We start from the raw sequence: 26,859 nt of genomic DNA, 5'->3' as shown, positions 1-26,859 counted from the left end.
TTCCTCCCTACTGGCGGCACATGGTTTCTGCCATGGGATCAACCAGCGCAGACACGCCTGGCTCCGCCTTACGCACAACAAAGGGTTGCCAACCTTCCATTCTCTGGCGAAACCCTGTTCGGGAAACATGCGGATGACGAAATGGCCCGCATGAAGGCGGAGGCTGAGGCTGAGACACTCACGGCTGTGGGTTTGGAAAAACCCAAGGAGAGTAAGAAGTCGTACCGCCCGTTCCAGAGACGGTTTGGTGGACAGGGCAGAGGGCGTGGCCAGTCTTCAGGTCAACAACAGCAGCAGTTCAGAAGACCATTCCAAAAGCGCCAGAGGGGCAGAGGAGGCCACCAGTCGGCACCAGCGACTAAAGGCCCGGCCGGGTCTAGGCCCTGAGCGCTTACTTCCCCTTCATCCGTTACCCACTCCGGTGGGGGGAAGCGTTCAATTTTTTCTGGCAGAGTGGAGAAAAATTACTCCGGACAAGTGGGTGCTGAATATTGTTTGCAATGGATACAGTCTTCGGTTCACCAGCCCTCCTCCATCGATTCCTCCGGTCAGCTCACAGTATCAACGGCGCGAACTCCAGGCGGAGGCCGATATCCTGTTAAGGAAAAGGGCGATAGAAGACGTACCTCTGTCTCAAAGAGGAAGAGGTCTGTACTCCAGGTTCTTCCTGGTCCGCAAGAAGGACAAGAACGAGTTCAGGCCCATTCTGGACTTGCGACAGGCAAACAAGTGGATTCGCAGGGAAAAGTTTTGCATGCTGTCGTTGCATCAGATATATCCTCAGTTGCAACAAGGGGACTGGCTGTGTGCTATAGACCTACAGGATGCGTACTTCCATGTGCCCATTGCACGCAAACACAGGAAGTTCCTGCGGTTCCAAGTCGGCGCCAATCACTAGCAATACACAGTACTCCCGTTCGGGCTGAAGTCTGCGCCAAGAACATTCTCAAAGTGCATGGCGGTGGTTGCAGCACACCTAAGAAAGAACAAGGTGTTCGTCTACCCGTACCTGGACGATTGGTTGATCAAGGCCTCCTCCTTCTCGGAAGCTCAAGCGGACTTCCAGAAGACGTGCGTTCTCTTGAACAAGCTGGGGTTGCACATCAACATGTCCAAGTCTGTCCCGCCTCCAGTCCAGTGCATACAGTACTTGGGAGCCTCCATCAATACGCTGTCAGCAAGCGTGTCTCCTACGGAGGAGCGACGATTATCACTCCTTTGGAAGGCTCAGGCTCTCATGACCACTCCACCTACGACAGTGAGGACGGTGTCTTCCCTACTGGGATCGATAGCCTCTTGTATCTTCCTCACGCCACACGCACGACTGCACATGAGACCGTTGCAGGAGTGCTTGGAGGATCAGTGGGATCAGAGGAGAGGATCCTGGGGCGACAGGATACGGCTGTCTCTGCATGCTCTTCAGTCTCTGAAGTGGTGGTGTTCAGTGGAGAATCTCCTGAGAGGGGTTCCCTTCCACAAGGACATTCCCAAACAGACGATCGTGACGGATGCGTCCCTCCTGGGTTGGCGGGCGCACTCCGGAGACCTACAGATTCAAGGGATGTGGTCCCCGATGGAGTCCACGTACCACATCAATTTCCTGGAACTCAGAGCTGTTCACTTGGCGCTGAAGGCCTTTCTTCCGTCCTTCCAGACCAACTCTCTGCTTGTGCAGACGGACAATACGACCACGATGTATTACCTCAACAAGCAGGGGGGTTCGAGATCGCGCACTCTGTCGCAGGAGGCGCAGGCCATCTGGCGCTGGCTTCTGGCCAGAGGACTGTCGATAACGGCTACCCATCTGCCAGGTGTGCAGAATGTTCAGGCGGACGCACTGAGCAGACTGATTCAGGAGAACCACGAATGGGTCATAAACGACGAAGTACTAGGAGAAGTCTTTGCAAGGTGAGGAACTCCAGACGTGGATCTGTTCGCCACCGCCGAAAACAGCAAATGCCGAGGCTTCACCTCCAGGTACTACCAGCGGGGGACGCTGGGGAATGCGCCATGGATCAACTGGTCGAACAGCTTTCTGTACGCTTTTCCACCCATTCCCCTGATTCCGGCAGTGCTCATCAAGCTGGCCCGGTCCAAGGCGCAGATGATACTTATTGCTCCGGAATGGCCCAGGCAGTGGTGGTTCACGGACCTGCTTCACCGATCTCTCCTTCCGCACATACGGCTGCCGTGCAGGCCGGACCTTCTCACGAAGTTCGGGGGACAGATGTTACACCCCAACCTCTCGTCTTTGAGTTTGGCGGCATGGCTCCTGAGATAGTGCAATATGGCCATTTGAATCTGCCTGAAGATTGCATGGACATTCTGAAGGAGTCTAAGCGACCTTCCACTCGGACTTCCTATGCTTACAAGTGGAAGAGGTTCTGTATCTGGTGCAAGTCCAAGAACTTTGACCCTACGACGTGCAAGGAAGATGTCATCCTTCCTTACCTTCTACATTTGGCGCAGTCTGGCCTTAATGTCCATTCCATTAAGGTCCATCTAGCTGCATTGACTGCCTACAGGAAATGCCCTTCACAGACTTCCTTTTTCCAGATCCCTGTGATCAAAGACTTTCTGGAAGGCTTGAAGAAAGTATTCCCTCCTGTCAGGCTTCCTTCGCCTTCATGGGAATTGAATGTGGTGCTGTCCAAATTGATGAAGGAGCCTTTTGAACCTATTCATAAGGCTTCGTTGCAGCACCTGTCCTGGAAGGCGGCGTTCCTCGTGGCCGTTACATCGGCCTGCAGGGTGAGTGAAATTCAGGCGTTGTGTTGCCAAGAACCTTATACTGTATTTCATGCTGCTAAGGTTGTTATGCGTACTCATCCTAAATTTCTTCCCAAGGTTATTTCTGATTTTCATGTCAACCAGACCATAACTTTGCCTACGTTTTTTCAAAATCCTTCATCTCCAGCGGAAAGGTCTCTGCATTCCCTGGATGTCAGGAGGGTGTTGAAATTTTATCTGGATAAAACCAAAGATATTCGTAGGTCAGACCAATTATTTATCAGTTATGGATCAGTCAGGACAGGTCTTGCGACCTCTAAGCAGTCTATCTCGAGGTGGATTGTCCTGCATACAGCTATGATACCAAAAAGCTAATAAGACCGTAGGAGGTAAGCCTAAGGCTCATTCCACCAGGGGCAAAGCTGCCACGACAGCATTACTCCGTAATGTTCCGATTGCAGAAATCTGCAAGGCGGCCACTTGGAAGTCGGTTCATACCTTTGCTAAGCATTACTGCCTGGACACTGATGCCAGGGCAGACGCTCAGGTTGGGCAGGCTTCGCTGCGAAATCTGTTCGCACAATAGTGGTGTTATTTCTCGTTTCTCCACCGCCGCTTTGGTGTGGGGATGGGCTTGCCATTCTATTCACTAGATTATGACTATACACAGAGATCCCCTACTACAGAAGGAGTAGTTTCTGTCCTGTAACTCCAGTTCTGTAGTAGGGGTATCTCTGTTATAGTCATAAGCGCCTCCCCGGTGGAGAGAGAGAGAGATATTCATGTAAGAAATGCTACAGGTCTGGCGTTTTACGCCTTCAAAAAGAACCGAAAGTAAGTGGGACCTGCTATGCATTCTGGGATACTGGGAGAAAGTTCTGGAAGGTTCTCTTAAAGGCACAGTATCCTATTTAAGCCACATAATGGCAGCCTATGGGGCTTGTCTGTCCATGCCTTCCTCTCTATCATTCCAGAGGCTTTTACTGGTAGAGGCAAGTTTCTTTATGGAGAAACTGGGCAGACTGTGCTGTTGTGTGTGTGTGTGTTTTTTGTGTGGAATTTCTAGTTAAAGTACTGGACAGTGTAGCCTGTGGATATAGGCTGCATTATTTGTCTTTAAATTATCTCTTAAGTGTCTTTGCAGTTCTGCAGTTTTATGACAGCTTAAGAGATTATTTTTGATTGCCGGGGTCCACGCACATGAGAGGGACTATTCACTAGATTATGACTATAACAGAGGTCCCCCTACTACAGAACTGGAGTTACAGGACAGAAACTACTCCTTCTCTTCCTCCAGCTTGGCACTGCGATCCTTGAATACCGCTTGCCTCTTAGGCAGATACTCCCATACCATCTGGGCTATGGTTGCACAGGTGCTGCCCCTGTGCCCGGGCCGTTCTCTCCCAGGCAGTGGCAGGTGGGAGAGATGCAGCCAAATTCACGATCAGATGTGGACTGGAAACCACCGACTCACTGGGCAGAACGATTGCTACGTCGGTAGCCCTTAGCCCCTATGCCTGGTTGAGGACATCTGGCTTTTTGGGTAATGTCCAGTAAACCTTGATGGACATGCCCTTTCGTGGCCATCGTCTTTTTGGTGACAAAGCAGACTCTGCGCTGGATCACTTTAAAGACTCTCTGGCTACGGCCAGATCTTTGGCCCTCGCTGTGCCTTCTTGCCTGCTCCAGTCTGCTTTTCGTCCCTTTCAAGGCTACGGAGGGGCACCTAACTACGTCTGGGCCAGTCTACCCACCGGCTCACACTAGCTGCCCAGCCACTGCGTGGCCATGGGACCCAGCAGCATTGCGGGTCTGGGACCCAGCGGGCGGGCCAGCCCACCCTTTCCTCCCCTGCTGCAGGTTCGAAACCTTCTGAGTCAGATGTTTCAGGCCCATCAACGGCAAGTGGGAGGCGGGATTCGCCCTCACTAGCACCACCTAGACTGGCAATCGATCACGTCGGACAGGTGGGTTTTGCAAATTGTCCAAAAGGGCTATCCTCTCTCCTTCGAGACTACCCCTCCATCCATGCCTCTGTCTTTCGATCGCATGTCGGATGATCATTTGGCTCTTCTCCGCCAGGAAGTTTCGGCTATCTTGGCCAAGTGAGCTATAGAGAGGGTCCCTACGCCAGAAGCAGTTTGTGATTGCTATTCCAGCTACTTTATGGTGCCCAAGAAGGACAAAGGCCTACATCCTATTCTACACCTCAGGGCCCTCAACCGTTTCCTCCAGAAGGAGAATTTCAAAATGCTCACGTTGGCTCAGGGTCTGTCTGCCCTCTAACCCGCAGACAGGATGGTGGCATTGGACTTGCAGGACGCCTATTTCCATATTCCTCTCTTGCCAGCCCACAGATGCTATCTACAGTTCACAGTGGACCACAAGCACTTTCAGTTCACTGTGCTCCCCTTTGAACTTACCGGTGCCCTTCGGGTGTTCACAAAAGTGATGGCGGAGGTTGCAGCCCATCTGCGCAGATCATGGGTTCCTGTCTTCCCTTATCCCGACAACTGGCTGCTGAAGTTGAGTTTTCCCCAGTCTGTCGTCTCCCACCTCCAGACTATGGCAGACCTCTTGCACTTGCTGGGGTTCACTATAAACATGCCGAAGTCACACCTGACTTCCTCTCAGACGCTCCCTTTCATCGGAGCGGTTTTGGGCACACTTGCAGTTTCGAGCCTATCCTCCCGAGCAGCGAATCCAGGCTGTCGGGCTATAAAACCGATGTTTCAGCCTTTTGGTGAGAATAGCTGAGGATGCTGGGTCTCATGGCCCCCTGCATCCTGCTGGTGGATCATGCTAGGTGGCATATGCGGGTACTGTAGTGGGACCTGGAGTTCCAGTGGGCGCAGCATCAGGAGAATCTTTCCAACTAACTTTAGATCTCAGAGGGAACTGCACAACAATTGCAGTGGTGGATAATAAACCAACCCCCTCCCCCCCCCACCAGATCTTACAGTGGTGACAGATGTGTCACTGATGGGATGGGGCAACGATCGGTAGAGGTGGAGGTCAGAGGTATCTGGTCTCCAGCAGAGTCTGGACTCTATTTTAATCTGCTGGAACTCTGGGTGATCCGACTGGCACTGAAGGCATTCCTTCCCTCTCTCAAAGGGAAGGTGGTGCAGGTGTTCACAGACCACACCACAGTCATGTGGTACTGCAACAAACCGGGTGGGTGTGGTCTTTGACCCTATGTCAGGAGGCTCTTCGCTTTTGGACATGGCTGGAACATCAGGGCATGACTCTGGTGGTTCAACACCTGGCGGGTTCTCTGAATGCCAGGGCGGATGAACTCAGCCGTCGGTGCTTGGTCGATCACGTCTTCATTCTGAGGCTGTGCAAGGTCTCTTTCAGCGATGAGGAGAGCCTTGGTTAGATCTGTTCGCCACCGAAGAGAACACTCAGTGTCATCAGTATTCCACACTGGAGTTTCCTAGTCGGCACTCACTCTGCGAATAGAACTGTGGCCTCCGGTACGCCTTTCCGCCTGTACATCTTCTGCCCAGAGTGTCTAAGAAGATCAAGCACGACCAGACCCAAGTTATTCTTCTTGCTCCGGACTGGACATGGAGAGTCTGGTACTCCGAGTCTCCTGGGCATGGCCATTTATCCTCAGATCAGACTGCCCCTTCTGGAGGATCTTCTGTCGCAACCGCAGGGGATGGTTCTTCACCCAAACCTGTCTAGTCTCCTTGCGTGGAGATTGAGCGGCGTCCGTTAACACCATTCGACCTTACTCCCGAAGTCTGTAGATGGAACATGTTTGTGGCATGGTGCACAGCAAAAGCTGTGGATCCTCTTTCTGTCCCTCTTTCAGAGGTCCTCTTGTACATACTTTCTTTGGCCCAGTAGGGTTCTGATCTAGGCAATCTCAAAGGCTATCTTGCTGCTATCTCTGCTTTTCTTCGGCTGCCAGATCAGCCATCCTTATTCAAGTCTCCTATTGTAAATAGATTCTTTAAGGGCATTACTCATCTTATTTTCTCCATCTCCTTTCATAATGCCCCAAAAGGACTTTAATCTTGTTCTAGCATTTCTTATGTGTGCTCCCTGTGAGCCTCTTCATAAATGTCCTCTTAAGCTCCTTACTCTGAAAACTGCTTTCCTTGTGGCCATCACCTCTGCTTTCAGGGTGAGTGAACTGCAAGTTTTGTCTTCCAGGCCCTCTTTCTCCTCTGTACATCCAGACAAAGTGGTGCTTAGTACGGGGTCTTTGTTCCTTCCTAAAGTGGTTACACCATTTCATGAAGGACAGTATCACCTTGCCCACCTTTTTCCCACCTTCGCACCCTTCCAAGGAGTAGGAGAGACTTGTTCGTCTGGACCCTAAACGTGCGCTATCATTCTACCTTGTCTGCACTAAAGATTTCCAGGTGGATGATCAACTCTTTATTGGATATGTAGGTGCCAAGAAAGGCTGGGCTGTTCAAAACCGTACCATCTCTCAATGGGTTGTCCCTTGCATAAAGATCTGCTATGCTTTAGCAAAGAAGGATCCTCCAGTGGGGCTGCGTGCTCATTCCACTAGGGCTACGACAGCAACCACTGCATTGGCACGTGGAGTCCCACTCCTTGACATCTGCCAGGCGGCAACATGGGCATCTCTGCACACGTTCACCAGACATTACTGCCTGGACAGTCTGGTTCGGAAGGATGGCTGTTTTGCCCGTTCCGTCTTCCAGGTCTTTTTATTCTAAACTTGGTTCCCTGACCCTCCTCCGGGGATGGTATTGCTGGGGTATCTATTCTAAGGTAAGGAATCTACAACTTACTGTCTCTTTCAGATGAACAAGATACTTACTTGAGACCTAGGTTAGTTGTAGCTTCCTTACCGCCCCACCCACCCTTTCCGCTCTTCGAACTGACTTCTATGGATAGGGACTCCCTTACAGAGCCCTAGTTGTGGCTCACCAGTGGTCAGTGTCTTTCATGGCTATGCGCTTCTGGTGTGGAAAATCGTGTCAGAACTGACGTTAGCGCTTTGGGGCAGCATCTAAGTAGGCACCGCAACGTCATCCCGGTGACCACGACACTGACAATGGGCTCGGAGTCGACTAACACCACCTTCCGACGCGCAGGGGTGCTCCTAAAGAAAAATCTAGGGATCCAGTCTGATGCCTTGGGGAAATTCTAAGGTAACGAATCTACAACTAACCTATGTCTCTTACAGACGCATCATTACTGAAGGTAAGTAACTTGTTTTTTTCTGTTCATTCTGTTCATGGAAATGTATTATTTGGATGTCTTTGTGGTTCAAATGAATCGGATACCTGTCTAGTCCAAAGAGGTCAACATTTGTAATTCTTTGTGATGGTGTTTTTCACCCGAGGAGCTTGGATCAGGAGTGCTTCCAGTATCTAACTCAAGAGATTCAAGCACGATGTCTGTGCCAGACCTTCCGAATGCTGGCAAGAGGTCTTCGTGATTAACGCTCGCCGTTCATATCTGTAATGATGCTAACGTCGCGAGCTCGAAGCCTAGCCAGGCAAACTCAGCCTTGCATCCTTCAGTCATGCTGACGCAACCCTGCACAGTCCCCTACCAAAGTCCGGAAATAATTACGGGATCGTCCTTTTGCAATCTATCTAGAATTCTTATATTTAGGATATAGACTTATTGTGTAGTTGTTCAGTTACCTATAGCTGTGTTTGTTAAATAGTAACTTTTTATTTATTGCGCTTCCAAGAAGCTGAAATGGGGTATGAGGCTATGTAAAATTAATTGTATTGATTTTTTTCTAAATGGCTACGTTTATTCCCCATTTGTGTTCTGGATGTTCTACTTAAAACCTGTTCCAAGCCATGACCAGGCTGACCGGAACCTTTCGGGTTGCCCCCATCAGTATCAGTGCTTCAGGTCACAGATTTATATGGGTGGGGCAGAAGAGGGAAGGTTTGCTCTTAGGATTTTCTTTTATAAAATATTTTATGTACATTGTACCTTTTTTTTTTTATTATACTTTGCTGACAATTGTCCTGTGAAATTGTTTAGAATTAACATGTGCAGTTTATTGCTTGAAGTGGATACAGTCTGAGTGCCAGTGCGCCCATTCCAGAATCTTGGTCAACATCGATCATAGTCCCAATTTTTAAAACAAGCATATGCAATGCAATAGGTCTCGCATTACGAAATTTTGAGCAATTGGTATTGTAAATGGCAAATTTTTTAATATCTGTGCTGGTTTTGAAAATAGCAAAATTAATAGCTTTGTCATTTACAATGCCAAGAGTTTAAACTTTCGCAAATATGACACCTATAGCATTTGTAATGCAATATGTGTTTTATTTATGTGACTTAGATGTATTGCAATTACAAATAACAATGGCTTATACTGTTTTTTTTAAAATAATTAATACTTAAATAAAAGTTATTGTAATTTATAATAGCAATAGCTTAAACTTTTGCTGAGTGATAATGTGGTGGTGCTGAGTGGTGCTGTGTGGTGCTGTGTTGGTGCTGAGTGAGGCTGTGTTGGTGCTGAGTGAGGCTGTGTTGGTGCTGAGTGACGCTGTGGTGGTGCTGTCGTGGTGCAGAGTGATAATGTGGTGGTGCAGAGTGATAATGTGGTGGTGCAGAGTGATAATGTGGTGGTGCAGAGTGATAATGTGGTGGTGCAGAGTGATAATGTGGTGGTGCAGAGTGAAAATGTGGTGGTGCTGAGTGATGCTGGGGTAGCGCTGAGTGATAATGTGGTGGTGGTGAGTGATGCTGGCGTAGTGATGAGTGACGATGTGGTGGTGCAGAGTGATAATGTGGTGGTGCTGTACTTTCAATTTTAAGGCCGCATTAAAATGCAGAACATTTCAACCATTGAAAGTAATGGAAACGACAGTGCAAACATAGCTGAACAGGTGGTACAAAAAGTTCGATGGAGAAACAGTTGCAGATAGTCCGAACCTATCGAAATCTGCACCCCCGTGACGTAGGGGGTACAGAGTTCGATGGGGGGCCAGCGCTCCTTAGAATACCGGCACACAGCTGTCACAGAGAGGACAGGCTGCCTCAGGTCACAGCGCTGAAACACAACAGCTTAATAAAGTAGGGTAAATATCAAAATAAATATTAGACAGTAAATAACAAACTAAACAGTTAATCAACAATACAGCAAATATAAAAGTAAATATAATATAGTAAGAACAAAGTAAACAGTTCACAGAACTTACCGCAGTATGCGCCTTCAAGTAGGGAGTGGCTCCAATGTATGTCGCAGAATCCTCAAGTAGGGACTGGCTCCAATGTATGGCGCAGAATCCCCGTGTTTAAAAATGTTAGCAGCACGTTTATATAGAGCATTAGAAAAATTTGAAATACTGAGTAAACAAAACTAACTGCAAATAAAGTCTAAAAATATGGCGCCCTAATTATCGCCTGCTGAGCAACTTGAATTCCTAATGAATGCGTGGCCGCCAGTAAGAGCCTCCTCCCAGCCTGCTCACGATCACAACAATGCAAGTAATTAGCATAGTAATTATCACAGCATGCCGCCAGACCCCGAAGCACGTCTCCTAGAGAGGTTGCTATACTAAGTAAATAAATGTAAGACGCCTGCTCAAGAGTCTTCCAGACAGGAGCACTCACAATTAACGCCCAGCAGGTCTTCCGGCGAGGACCACTCAAATGCTAAGGAACGCGCTAAAGCTGTCCTTGGGAAGCGCGTTCCCATTCTAGAATCTGCTCGTGGAAGCGCGTCCACAGTCGAATCTTCTCATGCACTGGTTTGTGTCTGCCGCCCTTCATCCTACTTGTATTTCACACCTGGGTTGTGAATAACTACAGGCAAGGGTAATTTTGAAAGTTATTGCGAGTTGTAGATCATTTTAATATTAATAGCTAGTATGCTTAATTAGAAATACAATAACTTACAACGAATTAGCGCTCACAAACTCTGGTTTTGTAGCCTCTCAGCCATGTGTCTTCTAATTCGTTTATCTCTTCCAAACTACGGCATACCCACATGCTGGACTCCCGTGCCCATCTGGATAGAGTACTGTTCACTAGGGATATGCCCTTACGCACTGAGCCTGTTACTACAACATCTGATTTAGTACCCCATTAATAATGCGCCCCTACATTTTGCGGCCCCATTTAGAGAATCGTATGCAGCTTTCCAACATCATGGACCCCCACATTCAGCTTGTCATGCTGCTGAGTCGGAACCTCATGTTAGGTACTCAATTGATGTTTGGCTCGCAAATCATGAGCAAACAGCTTACTTCGATTGTAATGTGGGGGCTCCTTGTAAGCGAGCACTCTGTTAATGAAACACAAAGCTCCCATTACATTGGCCTCTCTTCCCCGTGAATCTTCCTATTGACAGCTGTAGATGAGTTGCTTCATCTGGCTGCATATTTTATGGCATAGAACGCAGATTAGTGAACGCCCCCCCCCTCACCGCTCCCCCCACACACCTCTCCCATGCTCTGGATTAAAGGGAAGCCTGCATTCGCTGTATACAAATCAGTATTTATTACCCTAATTAAACTATTGCTGTGAACTAATTATTCACCAGTGTTAATAAAACGGCACCACTGCTCCAGTAATAATATTTGAGTTGTGAAGCATGTGTGACTGTTTTTTGAGCTAACACAGCTAATAGTGTTAATATAAAAACCAGCTATTGAGAAAAAAGATCTGGTGCTTAAAAACCGAAGTGATAATATGCCTTACAGCCCTCATGTTTTCCTCGAAATCTTACCATCCATGAACGATAAGGCCACCATTATGGAACATTTTTTTCTAAAACTGAAATCATAATTTCTCTGAGTGTTTTCTTACTGATTCAAGTGGCATGTAAACATTTTAACGCCAGTACTGTCACAAAAGTGTACGTGAAAGTGAAACCACAACGACGGTACCTATGCTTCAAGTTCTGTTTATTGTGACGATGCGCTCGGAGCATGAAGTTCTCTCTCGCTCGCTGTTGTAACCTAGGCTCCGCCTCGCCCAGCTATTCCCGCTGCGCCCTCCTTCCTCGCCTGCCTGCACCCTGCTGGCGCCCAGCTGGCACACGAGGCAGAAGCGGGGGTGCTGCCATGGCCTGGGTCCGGCCGCCCGTCACCCAGCAGATTCAAAGGGAGCCCCGACGGCAGAGGGGGCTTCCAGCCGCCCACCTGCCGCGCGAGCCACAGTTGGCCAAGGCGTCTCTCTGCTCAGTGGTGGATGGGACCGGGACCTACCCGGCCTTCCGGCACCACTTCCTGGAGCAGAATGCGCTGATTGTGGTTGTTCGGGCGAAGTGTGCAGATGGCTGAGCTGGCAAACGCCGCCATCGAAAATAATATCAGAACATTGGGGCACACTGAACCTTTGCCAAATAAACACCCTATGCACGCTAGATTACCCGAGCTTCTCTGGGGCTCTCGTTTTCCTACAGGCGGTGGACAGTTTAATGAATGTCTGCGGACATCCCCGGAACTTTTGAAACTGTCCACAACATAGTGCTAATTAGTTTGTAAGACGATGTACTCCGCGTTCCATTGCAAAAAGAAAACCAGGTGTATTGATGTCTCCGTCCCTACGTTACAAGCAAATAACATCATTAATATCTCCTACCCCCACCACCGTCAGACGGGTCTCAAGGCGTTGGGTGTACCTCAGAATAGCTTTGTGTTGCGCTCAGAAGTGCTACAAGGAAAGACTGCCACAGACCAAAAACGATCATGTCCTGTGCATGACCATCAAGCAAGTACACGCATCCCACCAACCTACCACAAAGTCGGTTGTATAGGACCTGCAATTCGAGCGCAATGTCGGTCCTCTTAGGTGCACTATTCTCAGATTTAAAACCAGTCCTGCGCTGCCATCAGCTCTTCACCGGCCTGTGAGGAGTGGGAGGGCGGGGGCTGCCTGCGCAGCGCGCCACTCCAGTTTCGTTTTGACGAGCGCGAGCCCGGAGAAGAGAAGTGCCGCATGAAGTCCCGGGTCCCAGGAGGGGGCCCGGGTGAAGACCAGCAGGGAGACTGCGGGGGCCCCCATGCCTATGGGGAGAGCTCCGCATTTTGGTAGAGTGGCAGAGGAGCTCGAGTGCTCTGCGGGGCTCCCTTTGCAGATAATGCGAGTCCGACTCCGGTGAGGTAAGGGGGGCTGTGTGCCTGTATGTGTGTGCCTGCGTGTGCATGTGCGCGCCTGTGTGTGTGCGTGCATGCAGAGGGGTGGGGGCTGTCTGTGTGTGTGCGCCTTCCTGCCTGCGTGTGCATGTGTGTGTTCAGGGAATCTGTGGCAGGGGATGTGCACGGCGCCGGGCTGGGCGTGCGCGCCCACGAGGTCAAATCTCCGACAGGAGAAGCGCGTGACAGTCTGCTGTCCACATTCCCCCAAAAGTGACAACATAAGTTGTCTCGCCCTAGACAGCAAAAGCTTTGCTTTTGCTTTCGTCTAGGCGAGACCTAAAAAGGGGGTCCGTTCTCTGCCCAGTTGTTACTGATGAAAGCCAGAGTTGGGATTAATATCAATGGAGAGGTTTCAAAAGATGTTTGTATGATGAGAGGCACGACACAAGGCTGTGTTTTAGCTCCCCTTTCATTCATCCTATATATTAATGACCTCCACAGTTTTTTATCTACTATTAGTCGATGTGCCCTTGTTTAGAACTCCGCTGCTACCCGTTCTGCTGTATGCAGATGATGCTGTGTTGATGGCACGCACACCAAGGGCCCTCTCTCTCTCTTGGTGAACGGTTTCGATAAATTCACGATTAGATTTGCAGACAAATTTTAACAAATCTTTTACTATGTCTTGCGGCCCCAAGAAATATAAAACACACTCTTTGAAGGCAGGCGAACAAAGACTAGCAAGCACAGGCACTTTTACTTACTTAGGCTTGACTTTTAACGACCGCGGCTCTTGGAAAACACATATAGCTAACAGCAGAAATAAACTGTCCAGAGCCACAGACTCGCTACTTAGCCTGCCACGCCCTAAGAAGGGGAATGTTTTAATCCCCTTACTGCAGATTTATAGATTAAAATGCCTGCCGGCGGCGACCTATGAGGCAGAGGTCTGGGGGATAGAGAGTAGTCCCACAGTACAGATAGCGGAAAACAGATTCTGTGAAAGGGTGTTAAGAGCACAGATCTCTAGCTCCAGTTTTATTTGTCACAACGAGCTAGGCCTCCCTTTTGTTTTGGGTACGCTATTTGGCAAAACACTAAGCGAGCACTAACAAAAGATATAAAAAAATATTGCCTTGCATGTGACAATGGGAGGGAAATCCTGTGGTTAACATATATCTAATTTTGTTTTTGCAAAATTGGCCTTAACCAACTATATGAAAATCCTGAGGGTCCTCACCTTGTTACTAAGAAACGGCTGCAGGCGCACTGGTATGAATATGTGCCGGAAAAGGGAGACAGCAAAAACAAGAGTATCGGACAACCTTACTAGGAATCGGGGACGAGTTGGCTCACCACAAAATGATTTGACTGGTAATACGAGTGATTGGGAGCGCAGTTTATTGTTTCGCCTTAAAGAAGGCACCATAAAATATTCATTGAACTTTCCATTAGGCTTCCAAGCCAACCTAGACACCTGTCCTTGTCCCTGTGAAGGGAAATCTGGGCAATCGATGCTGCACTTTTAATTCTTTTGTAGTTTTTATCCTGCATACACTGAGTGTTTTCTTCTTCCTTTGATTAAGATCCGTCATTTTAGCAATTGCAGAGAATCTAATGAGGCTTTTCTCCAATTTGAAGACTAGGATATTTTTAACTATGTTAAGCTGTTTTTGAAAGTTGCAGTGCGGGCACGAAAATCAATGTCTGCTTTGGAAATTGTCTGCTCAAGAGTTTGCATTTCCACTTTAAAATCTGCTCTGATATGCACTGTGCTGTTTTTAATATATTTTTATCACAATTTTATTCTGTACTTTTATGGCTCAAAGATCTGAACCGAAAAATAATTTGATTGAGTGATAAAAGTGAAGTTAGAGGCTGTAAAATTTCTGTTAATGAGCACTGTTGTGATTTTCAGTTCCAGAAATCCTACCCTGAGGTTTACAGGAAGCGGCTTCCTACACCAGAAAGCGAGGCAGCACTCTTCCCTGAAAAGGTGAAAACGAAACCACAGCTGATGTTTTTCACCCTGAAGAATCCCTTTCAACCTTTTCACAGAACTAGAAGTTTCCGAATGTAGTGTCTGCGTGCGAGTAACCTACATCATGGACACGTCGAGTAGCCGAACTGAGCAACGATTGACTACTGAAACCAGTCACATGACTGATACAGTGTGTAGCGTTCACGAGAAACCATTATCAGTATTTTTATACTTAAATATCTAATTATATTTTTAGTTACATGTACAGTTTAAATGTAAAAGAGAATTGAACTAAAAAAGATTACTTGAATAACCCTTTGGGGGTTTGTGCCTTAATGCTCTTGAAAGATCATTTCAGAGATGTATGTTTTAATTGTTTGTAACTAGTTACCTTTAGTTTTACTCAAGTTCGTCCCATAAATTTCATTACACTGGATAAAACGAAGTTAGTTTTCGTGGGTAACCGCTTTGACAAGTGAATCCCTGGACAATTTGACTTCTGATAAAAATATATGTATATATATATATAGTTGGTTAATTTCTACAGTGCATTTCTTAACTTTACTACATGTTTTTGGTTTGTAGTCTGCATGTTCGGTCTCGAATACTAAATATATTTACTGTAATTAACTTTGAAGTACAATAGCAGTGTCTTTCTTTAATAGCTGCAGTACCCAGCATCCACCCCTCCATTCCCAGCATGCATAGCGAAGCCGTGCCGTAGAGGAGGCCTTCCTATTCGTTCGTTCGTCTGCCGCTTCTCCTGTCGATAGCTCTTCTGAAGAGGGGGAGGGCTCGCTTACTAAGAGCCACGTACAAATTGTCAAAATAAGACTTAACCCTCGCACGTGCCCATTCCGTGGGTAACCCAAACACCGGGCACTTACCGGCCCGCATCCTGTTGTTGCCACAGCTGGGAAATAATGTCAGCCAACAATAACTGTTCTTAGTGGTGGTCGTTGTTGGCCGCAGTTTATTAATCATAAAAGACATATTAAAAGTATAACTGGTTAAGCAATCTTCCATTTGCGAACTGTACCAATCAATCATACAAGACATATTACAAATTCTGACACCAACTTGTGATAACAGGTGTCAGTCTTTTGTGCACTCCTCAGTTCGAAAATGGCACTTGCACAAAACCAGTTCCTTGTCAGTCTATTGGTGTTCCAGTGGTTGGTTGCCCACGCCTTCTGCGTGTCGTGGAGGGGATCTTATCTGTCCGGAGTTAGGTCCCCAGCTCGCTACCATTTGCGCCCTGCCGTCCGGCCGGGTCTGGGCCGCGAGTGCCGTCTCCTCCTGTTACTCCCCTCCTTTGTGCGGCCACGTCACCCTGCCGTGCGGCATTCAAAAGTGAGTGGCCATCCTCCTACACACCGCCCGCCGGTGTGTTTCCTTGGCCAACCAGGGTAGGATTTCCGTAAACGCCCCTTCCCTTCTCCAGCACTGCGACTTTGCTGCTCCTTAGGTGTGGGTGGGTGGGCTTCAGTCGTTGTTGTTGTCGCGCCGCTCTTCCCAGCTCCTCGAAGCGATGTGCTTCTGCTGGGAGGGCGGCGGCGCTTAAATCCTCCTGAACCCCCATAGGGCCTCAGGTGAGCCCTACCGATTGGGGGGTTCGAATAAAGCCAAGTTGACCATTGGGCGGCCCTTGGGGGCGCCCGGGTCAAAGGTCACTTCCGGTCGGGGTGGCTGATGCGCACCCCGCTTCCGCTGGTTCCTGGGCGCTTTTGGGCGCCCAGAACCAGTTTCCCCACTGGTGGCACCGCGAGGATTATGGCGCCGGCCTTCGAGCCTCCCCCCCCCCCCTGCGGGGGGGGTGCGGCGGCCTCTGCAAATTCTGGGCATAGGGCATGGAGGATCTGTACCTGATCACCAAATTACTACCTCACAGACCTGCTTCCGGCAGATGCTGCAGGTTTCACCCCATATATATCTGTGCGGCCTTTGTTTAGAAAAGGGAGGCTGAGATTCTCCGTAACCTACTGACTGCTCTTTGCTGGCTCTTCGAGGGCCATGTGTGAGGTAGGAAACCAGAGAAAGTAGGGAAGCTGCAATTTGAATGCAAATAATGCACCCCCCACACACACACACACGCGCACACACAGGATATCCTTGTCTGCAGAGCGTTCAGCAACCGCAGTTTCCCTTCCTAGGGTATTGGCAAAAGCTGTGGCACTGTGATGCAATGACGTGTAATATTTCTTCCCATCTGAGATCCTTTGTGGGCGTGTATCGTGGAAAATATGAAGGGCAAAGGCTTAATTGGCATTTCAAGACTAAAGGGGCATTTTAAAATGGAGTGTTTGCTGAAGGCAGTGGAGATATTTCTTGCAGCAGTCTCCACCCAGCAGAGACATTTTCATGCAGAGGACTCCACCCAACTGAGACATTTTCATGCAGAGGCTTTCACCCAGCGGAGACATTTTCTTGCCGCGATCTTCACCCAGCGGAGACATTTTCTTGCAGCGGTCCCCACCTAGCAGAGACTTTCTTGCAGTTGTCTCCACCCAGTGGAGTCATTTTCTTGCAGCTGGCACAATCTTAAAGGAAGATCACGATTGGGGGACAGTTTTGCAATTTAAGTGTGAGTTAATTGCAATTCTCACTATTTCAATTGTGTTCCTACGACAGTAGTAAATCGATTTCATAAATGTATTTATTTGTAAAATATCAGTTCCAGAAGACTCGGGGATTTGGTGGTCACGAGTTAAGAGGACAGCTATGTTTTTTATTTCCCAAGACACTAGAAGAAGTGATTATTAGGAACTGGTAGATATATAGATCCTCATAATAACCATATTTGTGATTTAAATGAAACACATATATGGAGCTATTGATCTGCAGGTTTATTTTCTGTATCCAGTTTTGAATTTCTTGATCGTTTAAGCCGTTGAAACCGGTTGTTTGGTTCGCCCACTTGTGTAAAAGTGATGGTGTGTGTAGGATTGCCTTAACTGCTTGTTCTTTGTAAGTTCCAGTTGGATATTGGAAAATGCAGTGTCTCGTCGCTTCCGTTGGCCAAAATAAACCTTCCATGTGATTTGACTACTGCCCAGTCCGTTGTGGGAAGCCTATTTCAATGACTCGTGGTAAGTTGTTGTGGAGCTGCGTCAGCGGGGCATCTGTCCTTTTGTGCAGGTTGGCTATCTAAATATGCAGCTAGTTGACACTTGGGTCATCCCTCTGGTAGCAGACCGGCTGGCGGAGCAGGTATTGTGGAAGACGGGTTCTATGGTGTTTGTGTAGTGAAGGTGAACCCAGGGCGCAGGCGGGGATCTTGCACGTGTCTTGCTCACGACCAATGCCTCCTACCCACGTTGGCTGGACAGGTGCAGGCGCCTTGCAGCACTCTGTTGGTTCATGTGTGCGTCCTTCCATTCTTCTTAAAAGTTCCCCACAAGTTGGAGCAATCAAGCAATTGCAAGACGAGTTTGTCTTTGCTTCGTTCCTGAAGCTATCACTCCTAGCGCCGTAATCCTGCCTTGATGTTTCGCAGTGCTGTGTGCTCCAGGAGAAACTCATTACAAAAGCAATCTTCTTGGGTGAATTAGGAGGTCTTCGATTATGCGCCTTTTATATAGTGCTTCTTTCGTCGATTTCTAGGCTTCTGAGCGGAGTTGGAAGTCTCGGTCTGTAAACATTGCCCGAGGGCTTGCGGGTCAGGTCTTGCACGTTCCACCCATCCTTTGTGCTTGTAATCATGTGTTTCAGGTCCCTGTGCTGCTTTGCAGATAGAGCGATCCTGATTTCATCTTAGTAAACCTCATTGAGTGTACTGTTCCGCAGGGTTGATGTTGTGTAGTGCTTGGTACCCGTACATCACTTCAAGGCACTTCTGGGAGCACGACAGAGGCGAGGGTATGAGAAAAGGATCCGTTCGAATGTTAAAGGAGGAAGAGCTGTGCCAGATCTGGCCGTCAAAGGAGCGTTTTTCTCTACCGGGTTATAGATAATCCGCCATCTTGAGCCGAAGCTGCCCCCTTTGCTGAGAGGTGGTCCTAGGGCAGTTGCCCAGGGCACAGGAAGCTTTGGGCCCTGGACCCAGCTAGCTTTTGGCAGGGACGGTAGAAAGAATGGGAGCCTGTGCCTTACACGCCTCGGTGTGTAAGGCGATAGCGACAGCTCTGCCTCTGTTATAAAGAAGCAGTCGAAGGGTACTTACTTATGCCTGTTTCCAAAACTGAGACGTGTAGCGCCTCGTACACACGTGACACCTGTTTACACTTGTGAGAAATTCCTGTACTGAATGCAGTTTCCGCATTGTTAGAACTGTTCAGGCTAACTTCTCTTCAAATCCTTAAAATCTTGTAAGCAAACTATCTGGGTAACTTTGTCTCCAGTCTCGGGTGTCAATAATGGCATTTATATTCCAGCTGCCGAGGAAAGTAATTAGCTGCTTTAAAAATAGCCACGGCGAACAACTCTGATGTGCAATGTAAGTATCTGAAATTAAAAAGTTACGGATTCTTACCTTAATAAATAAAGAGCATCATATAAGGGTGATCGGTATTGTACGCATATGATTCTCTTCCCTAGTTTGCTCTCCTAGTGACATCCACAAGGTGGCAGTATGTCTCAATGCTCTGAATAGATACGGGATAGTATTACGTACAGCATTTTATTTACCCTCTATAACGTTTTAGTTGAATATTTATATATTCATTTGGCTCGATATTTCTAAATGTTCCAAAAACGAAAACCCGGCTCCTGTGGCTCGCTCCTAACTGGCTATTTTCACTTGCTGGAAAGCAGTCTTGTTCACATGGAAGAAGGTGATCAGGCTGGAAACTGCTGTAGACATGTTTAATAGTATTATTGTTGTTACTTGCCCATTCCTTGTTTATTTTCTGCACATGTTTGTATTCAGTACTTGGCAGGCTACATATGTCATACAAATGTGAAACCATTCACCCTCGCATTTTAATTTCGGCATTTTAGGAGGCTGGTTGCATTCAGCGTTTACCAGAGGAGTACATTATTGGCCATAATACAGAAAATAATGAGTAGAAGGTGGGCCACTGAACTACTTGCAAACCAGAGCATTAAAATGTAAAACTTAGCAATGCTTACTGAAAAACAAAAGCGGCTGCAAACTTGCCTGTGATGTTTGTGTGGGTTTACGACTCTTTCACTCCTAGAGTTGTTTAAACATGCGTTCAAAGGAATAATTGTAGAGCGATGTATTAGTAAAAGTCCCTCATTATAGAAGCTGGGTGACATGCCTGAGCTATTTCCGCCACTATAGCGCACATTACCGCATCCGCCTTGACAACGCCGAATGCACAATTGGATTGGTAAATATTGTGGCTGTAGCTGTGCAGTGGTTCCTGTCACCAGGTTTGTGTTGCTGTCCTGTGTTGCATGATTGCGGGTATCCACTCCTAAAGACCTTCTGCCCCTGAGGACAGTTTGCTCTGTTTGAGGTCTGGTAACCTATGCGCGGGGCACGTGTTCTTGGGCCTCAAGAGCGTCTTTCTGTTGGTCTGTTTCAAACATGCGACCCTCCTGCACATATTTTAATGTTTCTAGATAAGCGAGTTTGTCAGCTTGCAAGCGAGTATTATTAATATTCTGGGCCGTCTCTGTACCGTTTCTGCTGTTTTATTGTAGGGAATTTGAACTGTTGAGGGAAAAGAGCTCAATAAGGTCCTGGAAAGGTATGACCGCCAACACACCATGGATTTAACAAATGGAGATGATGAAGGGTGTATAAACCCAACTTATAAAGGAAGAGGATGTGAATCATTTATTGATTTTATTGTTGTATCCCATATTATGAAACGGGAGCTTTTGGGGTTTGAAATACAATTTAGCGCATTCAGCGATCATAACCCCTTAGTTATAGTCCTGGGTCAGCGTGTAAGCGATTATTATTAATATTCTGGGCCGTCTCTGTACCGTTTCTGCTGTTTTATTGTAGGGAATGTGAACTGTTGAGACAATATTTTATTTAGGAGCCTTTATGTTAAAGGCTAACATTGTAATGCAAACACAAAATGCTGAAAATGAAAGCACTTGTGAGAATAAATGTGACGTTGAATTTTCTGGTTTGTGTATGGTGCGCAGCTCCCACGGACGGGGCATCTTGGCGCTTTAGCTTCGTGTGGGAGCCATTGTGAGCGTGCAAGAGTGGGTGTTGAGGTGGGTAGGTGGAGTATGTCCAGTGTGGGGAGGGCTTGGTGTGGTGCGCGAGGGCTGCAGCTGTGCTCCAGTACTGTAACAACGCACGCACCTTACTGGCTAAGCGTGCTAGTTAGTGTAACAACGCCGGAAGCGCCAACTTCATATACGGCGTGGTCCGTGTTTTTCAGAGTGTAAACCATTCATAAACATTTTTACGCTAGTGGTTGATATCAGCAAGTCTACAAGATCTTATTTATGCTTTTAAATTTGAAATTTGGTTACCAGAAACGTATGTTCAAAGCAAACCGTCACTTGGTATTAAGGAAAAGTCCACCTGTTCCATTATTAGTTCCGATATCCGCACATTGTTAATTTAAAGCGAGTTTACAGATGGCTTAGAAGAAAGAACGTTGTTCATAATAAACAGTTGCCTTATTAACATTTGAAACTTTCACAGATGTCATTTGCATTTGCCGTTCTAATGAAAGAAAATGCTAATAAAATATGTTGACCGTTAAAGAAAGGAATATATAATCTGTGCAACATTAACATTAGTTTTTATGATGTTCTTTAAATGGGGCTTATTTTGTTTGTGAAATAATGCTGCAGGCAGTAACGCTGTTGTAGTTCGCCATCAAACGTAGTTTAATTAATTTTCAAATGTCTAAGGCTATAAATAAATGCTTGATGCGAGCGATTGTTCTCATTGTGCATCTTGTGAAATACTTTATGGAAGATGTGTTGTAAATATGCCTTAAACTCGTGCTGCAAATACTGCCGTGGTAGAATATTTTTTATTAATCATGTAAATAAATGAATATCGTGTAAATAATTGCAAGAAATCCTATTACATTTTGACACTGTTTAGCATGTGCCACCTTTATTTGGCTCGCTTATTTCTGTGTTGTCTTTTATTAAAGTTCACTTTGCCACCTTTATTCCACAATCAAACATGTTTTATATGACTGTTTTGCTGCTCTTCTTGTGATGTGTGAATGTTCCTCGTTCCTCTGATAGACTTGTCATGTAGCATCTGTCTCTTTAGGAGGGCGTGGGCCAGTCAATGGCAACCCATCAATGCGTGCCTCTGGCCTGCAAGATAATTAATTATACATTCGCCTGGTATGGTAATTTGTGTTAAAAGTAAAAACACAGCACGTTGGTAGCCTAAAGTCCAAATAGCGCATAATGCAACACAGCAAGAAGCAAAGCCAAACTTAAAAGGCAATTGTCTTTTCAAGTGACCCTGGTTCTTGCTAGAAAACGGCGAGTTGAAAGAACTAAAATTAATGTCAAATCTACTAGTAGATATAACAATTTCTCTCAATGCAATGTGGCCAAGCTACATAAAGTGTTAACACTCAGCAAAAACTTGACTAATGTGCAGGTGTCCGAATCTTCCCCTCAAAGGAGCACAGAATGGTCACGAGGGGAAGACATCATTCATATGTACAATACTGGCCCAAATCCCTCTTCTCGTGCCAGGTTTGAAAATACGGCTGTAAAACTCTAGCAAACAACTCAATGTCACAGGAAGCCTCAAACAAATAGAAGGCAACAGCTATTTTTGGTTATTAGATTATACATTAATCACTACATATGTGGTTGTTAAGAGGACACTTCCTGGGAATACATGAACCGAATATATATATACAGATTCTCAATATGTTTTCACAGTGGTAAGACTTTTTACGGTAACATCCAGGTTCCTTTTCATTCTCAGTCGTACTAGTACAGGGTATTGACTGCCCAGCTCGGTGCCACACTCTGCGGGCGATGCAGTAAGACCTTTCGTTTGGAGTTCAAAGGCCTTCTGCAGGAAGTGGAGGCTGCTCCGTTATGGATATCTCATACTGTTCCCACTCTTGCAAGGGCAGCCGAACCTTTACTCTCACTATTTCCTTGTTTAAAGTAACAACAGAGTACCTGCACCAACGCTATAAGTCAGCCAGATCCCGCTCCTGCACAAGTTCCAGAGGCTCACTTTAGCTTTAAAACTGGCAGCCCTACAGAGTGACAAGCTGCGCTCAGTGGAGCTTGAGGATCACCATTTCCAATAAAGAGCAAGGGAGGAAGAAAGACGTTGTGGACTCAGCCTCCTTTAGAAATTGAAAAAAAAACAAAAAGTCTACCCATCATTCATGGAAAAAACGGTCCTCCCAGTGATTGCTTTTAATTTGTCAAAGAAAATGATTAGTTTTCTTAAAATAACTCAGTCTCACCCACCAAAAGGTCCCTTGGTGGCATGCTTCATCCTCTGGTTCTTCCCGCCCCTCTGCGGGACGGTGCGTGCTGTGACCGCTGAAGACGTGGGAGCACTTTTGAGAAGTGATACTATGTGTTAGTGTGAGAGTGGAAGGGTCAGAACAATTGTATTAAAAACTTTTCTGAATCGTTAAAAAAATACCTGGCTACGTGGAACCTACATTTGATTAATTCCTGTGGCCGGTATTGTTAACAAGCATTTGCAATGCAATAGGTCTCGCATTTGCAAGAGCTTAAGCTACTGCCATTGTAAATGACATTGCCTTTTATTTAAGTGATGATTTTAAAAACCTAAATAAAAGGCATTGTCATTTACAATGCCAATAGCTTAAACTCTTGCAAATGCGAGACCTATTGCATTGCAAATGCTTGTTTTTTAGTGAAATCTGTCCTGTGTGGGCAACGCACACAGATAACACAAGGGCTGCAGCAAGACCTGTAGTAAGTGATTTGAGGCGATCGTCATCTTGAAATCCGGCCAAGTTTCATTCAAAAGGGGCTTGCATCACAAAACACATATGTACTCAGTGAGTGTTAGCTCACACATGATTAAAAGAAAATGTCTCCTACTAAATACAGCTAAAATCTAAAAGACCCTCCCAAACTGTCACTGTGATTTACAGTCTAACCGATTCCACCTTTATAAAGTCAAGATAAAACATCCTCCCACTCGGGAATTTGAAACTCACGGTTGAAGCCATGGTAATTTCAACCCGCGACTAAGGCTCACCCTTCCTTAGTGCCGCCCCCCCCCCCCCTCCCGAAAAAAAACGCATCCCCATTAACGCGTTCTTCATGCTGCCTCTCTTTCAATGTATGGAACAGAGGTGTACACTACCTACATCCAACTTTAAAACTTCACTACTGCTACAAAAATAATTATCAGAAAAAAACGTAAATATATTGTAAACAAAATAAAACTTAAAGTACAGTCTTTTGAGTCGGGTAGAAATATAATCGATTACACTTTTCTGGGGGAGTGTAGTGTAAGCGTTGCACTTCGACTAACTTCTAGGTCTCAAGAACGGCGGTGGAGATTGCCAGAGAATGACAAGCTTGGACGTACAGAGGCTTATGTACAATGTGAAACTCAAATCTCTGTACACGTTGGTGACAGTCAAACAAATCGTACAAAGAACATATAAAATATAGCAAAGCAAGACGGAGATCCCAAAACGATGCTACCAACCCGTGATAGCCCCACTAGTTAAAGGCTCATGTATGCTGAATGTGTTTCCTGTAATTAACCCCCCAGAGTGCTGGCAGCGAGGAGCAGTAAAATGACTAGGAGGCTGTAATGAACACCACATGTTCAGGCTACAGGTCGCCACTCCCAAAACAGCAGCACTCCTAGAAAATAGAGCATGTTATTGTGGGCACAAATGGAGGGCCAGTCCCATCCACTCGCCAGGCATTTCTATTGAACAGCAATTAATACCTGCGATCGCCATTGCAATATGTGCAGTCCTGCAAGCTGGTCTAGACCATGTACACGGTGCACAAGTGAACCTTACTGCTCCCGGACCCTACACCCACCTGAAGTACGTGGGGGGAGGGGGCATGAGAGTCGTGTCACACTGCAGGTAAGACTGGGCATGCTTTATTTAGCCGAAAACTCCGACTGTCCATTTCCCATTTGTTTATCAGCATATTGTGCCTACCGAGTTTTTTCTCTCGACACCAGGACCAGGCAATAGCAGAAGTCGACAGTCATGTCATTTAAAAAGTCCAGTTTTTCCTGGCGTGTGACATCAAATGCATTCCAATAGGCTTTCTGCAGAGTTAGCGAGACTTGCTGCAAGAGTATTGCTTCACCCCCTCCCCACCCCCCACTTACACAAATAAAGAGGATGCCGCAAGTAAGGCTGACGGTTTTAAACGCCCCAAGGCTGTTCTGCATGACTAGGTGATGCAGTTCACCATCTGCCGAGGAAGAAGGTGACAATACGTGCTCCTACAAGCCTCCGCCAGGCTCGGGTTAAAAGGAATAGACGCCCCATAACAATTAGCAATTAAGTACAAGTAGACAGTAGGCTTTTGAAAAGCAAAGTGCTCTTAAAAAAATCTTTACTTTTCAGCAATCGCGGCACCCGCACTTTAGATTAATTTGTTCAAAGTCTAAGCGCGGGTATCATCGCGGGTGCCGTCATTATGAAAGAAAAGTAAACAAGCATGCATGCTTGTAAGCTGGCTCCAACTTTTTTTAATCTTTATTTACTTTTCTTTTACAATGACGGCACCCACGCTTAGACTTTGAACATTTTAAGTTAAAGCACGGATGTCGCAATAGCTTTAATATTAAAGAACTAAAAAAATCTTTACTTTTCAGCAATCGCGGCACCCGCGCTTTAGATTAATATGTTCAAAGTCTAAGCGCGGGTGCCGTCATTATTAACACCTTAGCTGCGGCCGTTATTTCGCGGCGATTCTGCTGAGTAGGTGGGGCCGCGTCGGCCGTTGGACGTTCGCAGCACCAGCGAGGTAGTGCTCACGACGGCCGACGGCAGCAGGGAAGGGGTTAAAGAAAAGTAAATAAATAAAGATTAATAAAGGTTGGCTCCAGCTTACAAGCACGCATGCTTGTTTGTTTACTTTTCTTTCATAATGACGGCACCCGCGCTTAGACTTTGAACATTTAAGCTAAAGCGCGAGTGCCGTGACATTGAATACTGCAGCAGCATTCTTTTCTTGGTGACTGTCTAAGTGAAAGAAAGAGGAAGGGGAGGTGCTAGTGGGGGGCTGGCAGCACAGAGAGATCAGGCAGTGGGTGTGGGAGGGGGTGCCCGTTGAGGTCAAGAGGACAGTGATGATTGTTTCCAATTACAAAGGCACCCTACAGTGTGCTAACCAGATGGCAAAAAAAATGCAAGCAAAGTGAACAAGCATTGAAAATGCAATAGGTCTCGCAATAGAAGAGTTTGACGTTTTTCGTTTTGCAAATGGATGAGTGGCGTTGCGTGGATGAGTGGCGTTGCGTGGATGAGTGGCGTTGTGTGGATGAGTGGCGTTGCGTGGATGAGTGGCGTTGCGTGGATGAGTGGCGTTGCGTGGATGAGTGGCGTTGTGTGGATGAGTGGCGTTGCGTGGATGAGTGGCGTTGCGTGGATGAGTGGGGTTGCGTGGATGAGTGGGGTTGCGTGGATGAGTGGGGTTGCGTGGATGAGTGGGGTTGCGTGGATGAGTGGGGTTGCGTGGATGCGTTGCGTGTGTGAGTGGCGTTGCGTGTGTGAGTGGCGTTGCGTGTGTGAGTGGCGTTGCGTGAGTGGCGTTGCGTGTGTGAGTGGTGTTGCGTGGGGGGATGGATGGATGGATGGATGGAGTGGGGGATGGATGGATGGAGTGGGGGGATGGATGGATGGAGTGGGGGGATGGATGGATGGAGTGGGGGGATGGATGGATGGAGTGGGGGGATGGATGGATGGATGGATGGATGGAGTGGGGGATGGATGGATGGAGTGGGGGATGGATGGATGGAGTGGGGGATGGATGGAGTGGGATGGATGGATGGATGGATGGATGGAGTGGGATGGATGGATGGAGTGGGGAATGGATGGATGGAGTGGGGGGATGTATGGATGGAGTGGGGGGATGTATGGATGGAGTGGGGGATGGATGGAGTGGGGGATGGATGGATGGATGGAGTGGGATGGATGGATGGAGTGGGATGGAGTGGGATGGATGGATGGAGTGGGATGGATGGATGGA

The 26,859-nt window shown here is 47.0% G+C and overlaps 1 protein-coding gene across 2 annotated transcripts in view; it reads left to right on the top strand.

The window, feature by feature from the left end:
* The window catches only part of DEPDC1B (DEP domain containing 1B), a 330,019-nt gene extending 308,255 nt beyond the window's left edge, over nucleotides 1-21,764 (top strand). For both annotated transcript variants that reach the window (XM_078675128.1, XM_078675129.1), the window contains one exon: nucleotides 14,704-21,764. In XM_078675128.1, coding sequence (XP_078531254.1) covers nucleotides 14,704-14,865 — 162 coding nt within the window. In that variant the 3' untranslated portion in view covers nucleotides 14,866-21,764. The remainder of the gene's footprint in view (nucleotides 1-14,703) is intronic.
* Nucleotides 21,765-26,859: the final 5,095 nt, after the last annotated feature.

Source organism: Lissotriton helveticus, chromosome 2_1 (genome assembly GCF_964261635.1).
Source record: "Lissotriton helveticus chromosome 2_1, aLisHel1.1, whole genome shotgun sequence".
Classification (NCBI taxonomy): domain Eukaryota; kingdom Metazoa; phylum Chordata; class Amphibia; order Caudata; family Salamandridae; genus Lissotriton; species Lissotriton helveticus.
This window is presented reverse-complemented; position numbering and strand designations above follow the sequence as displayed.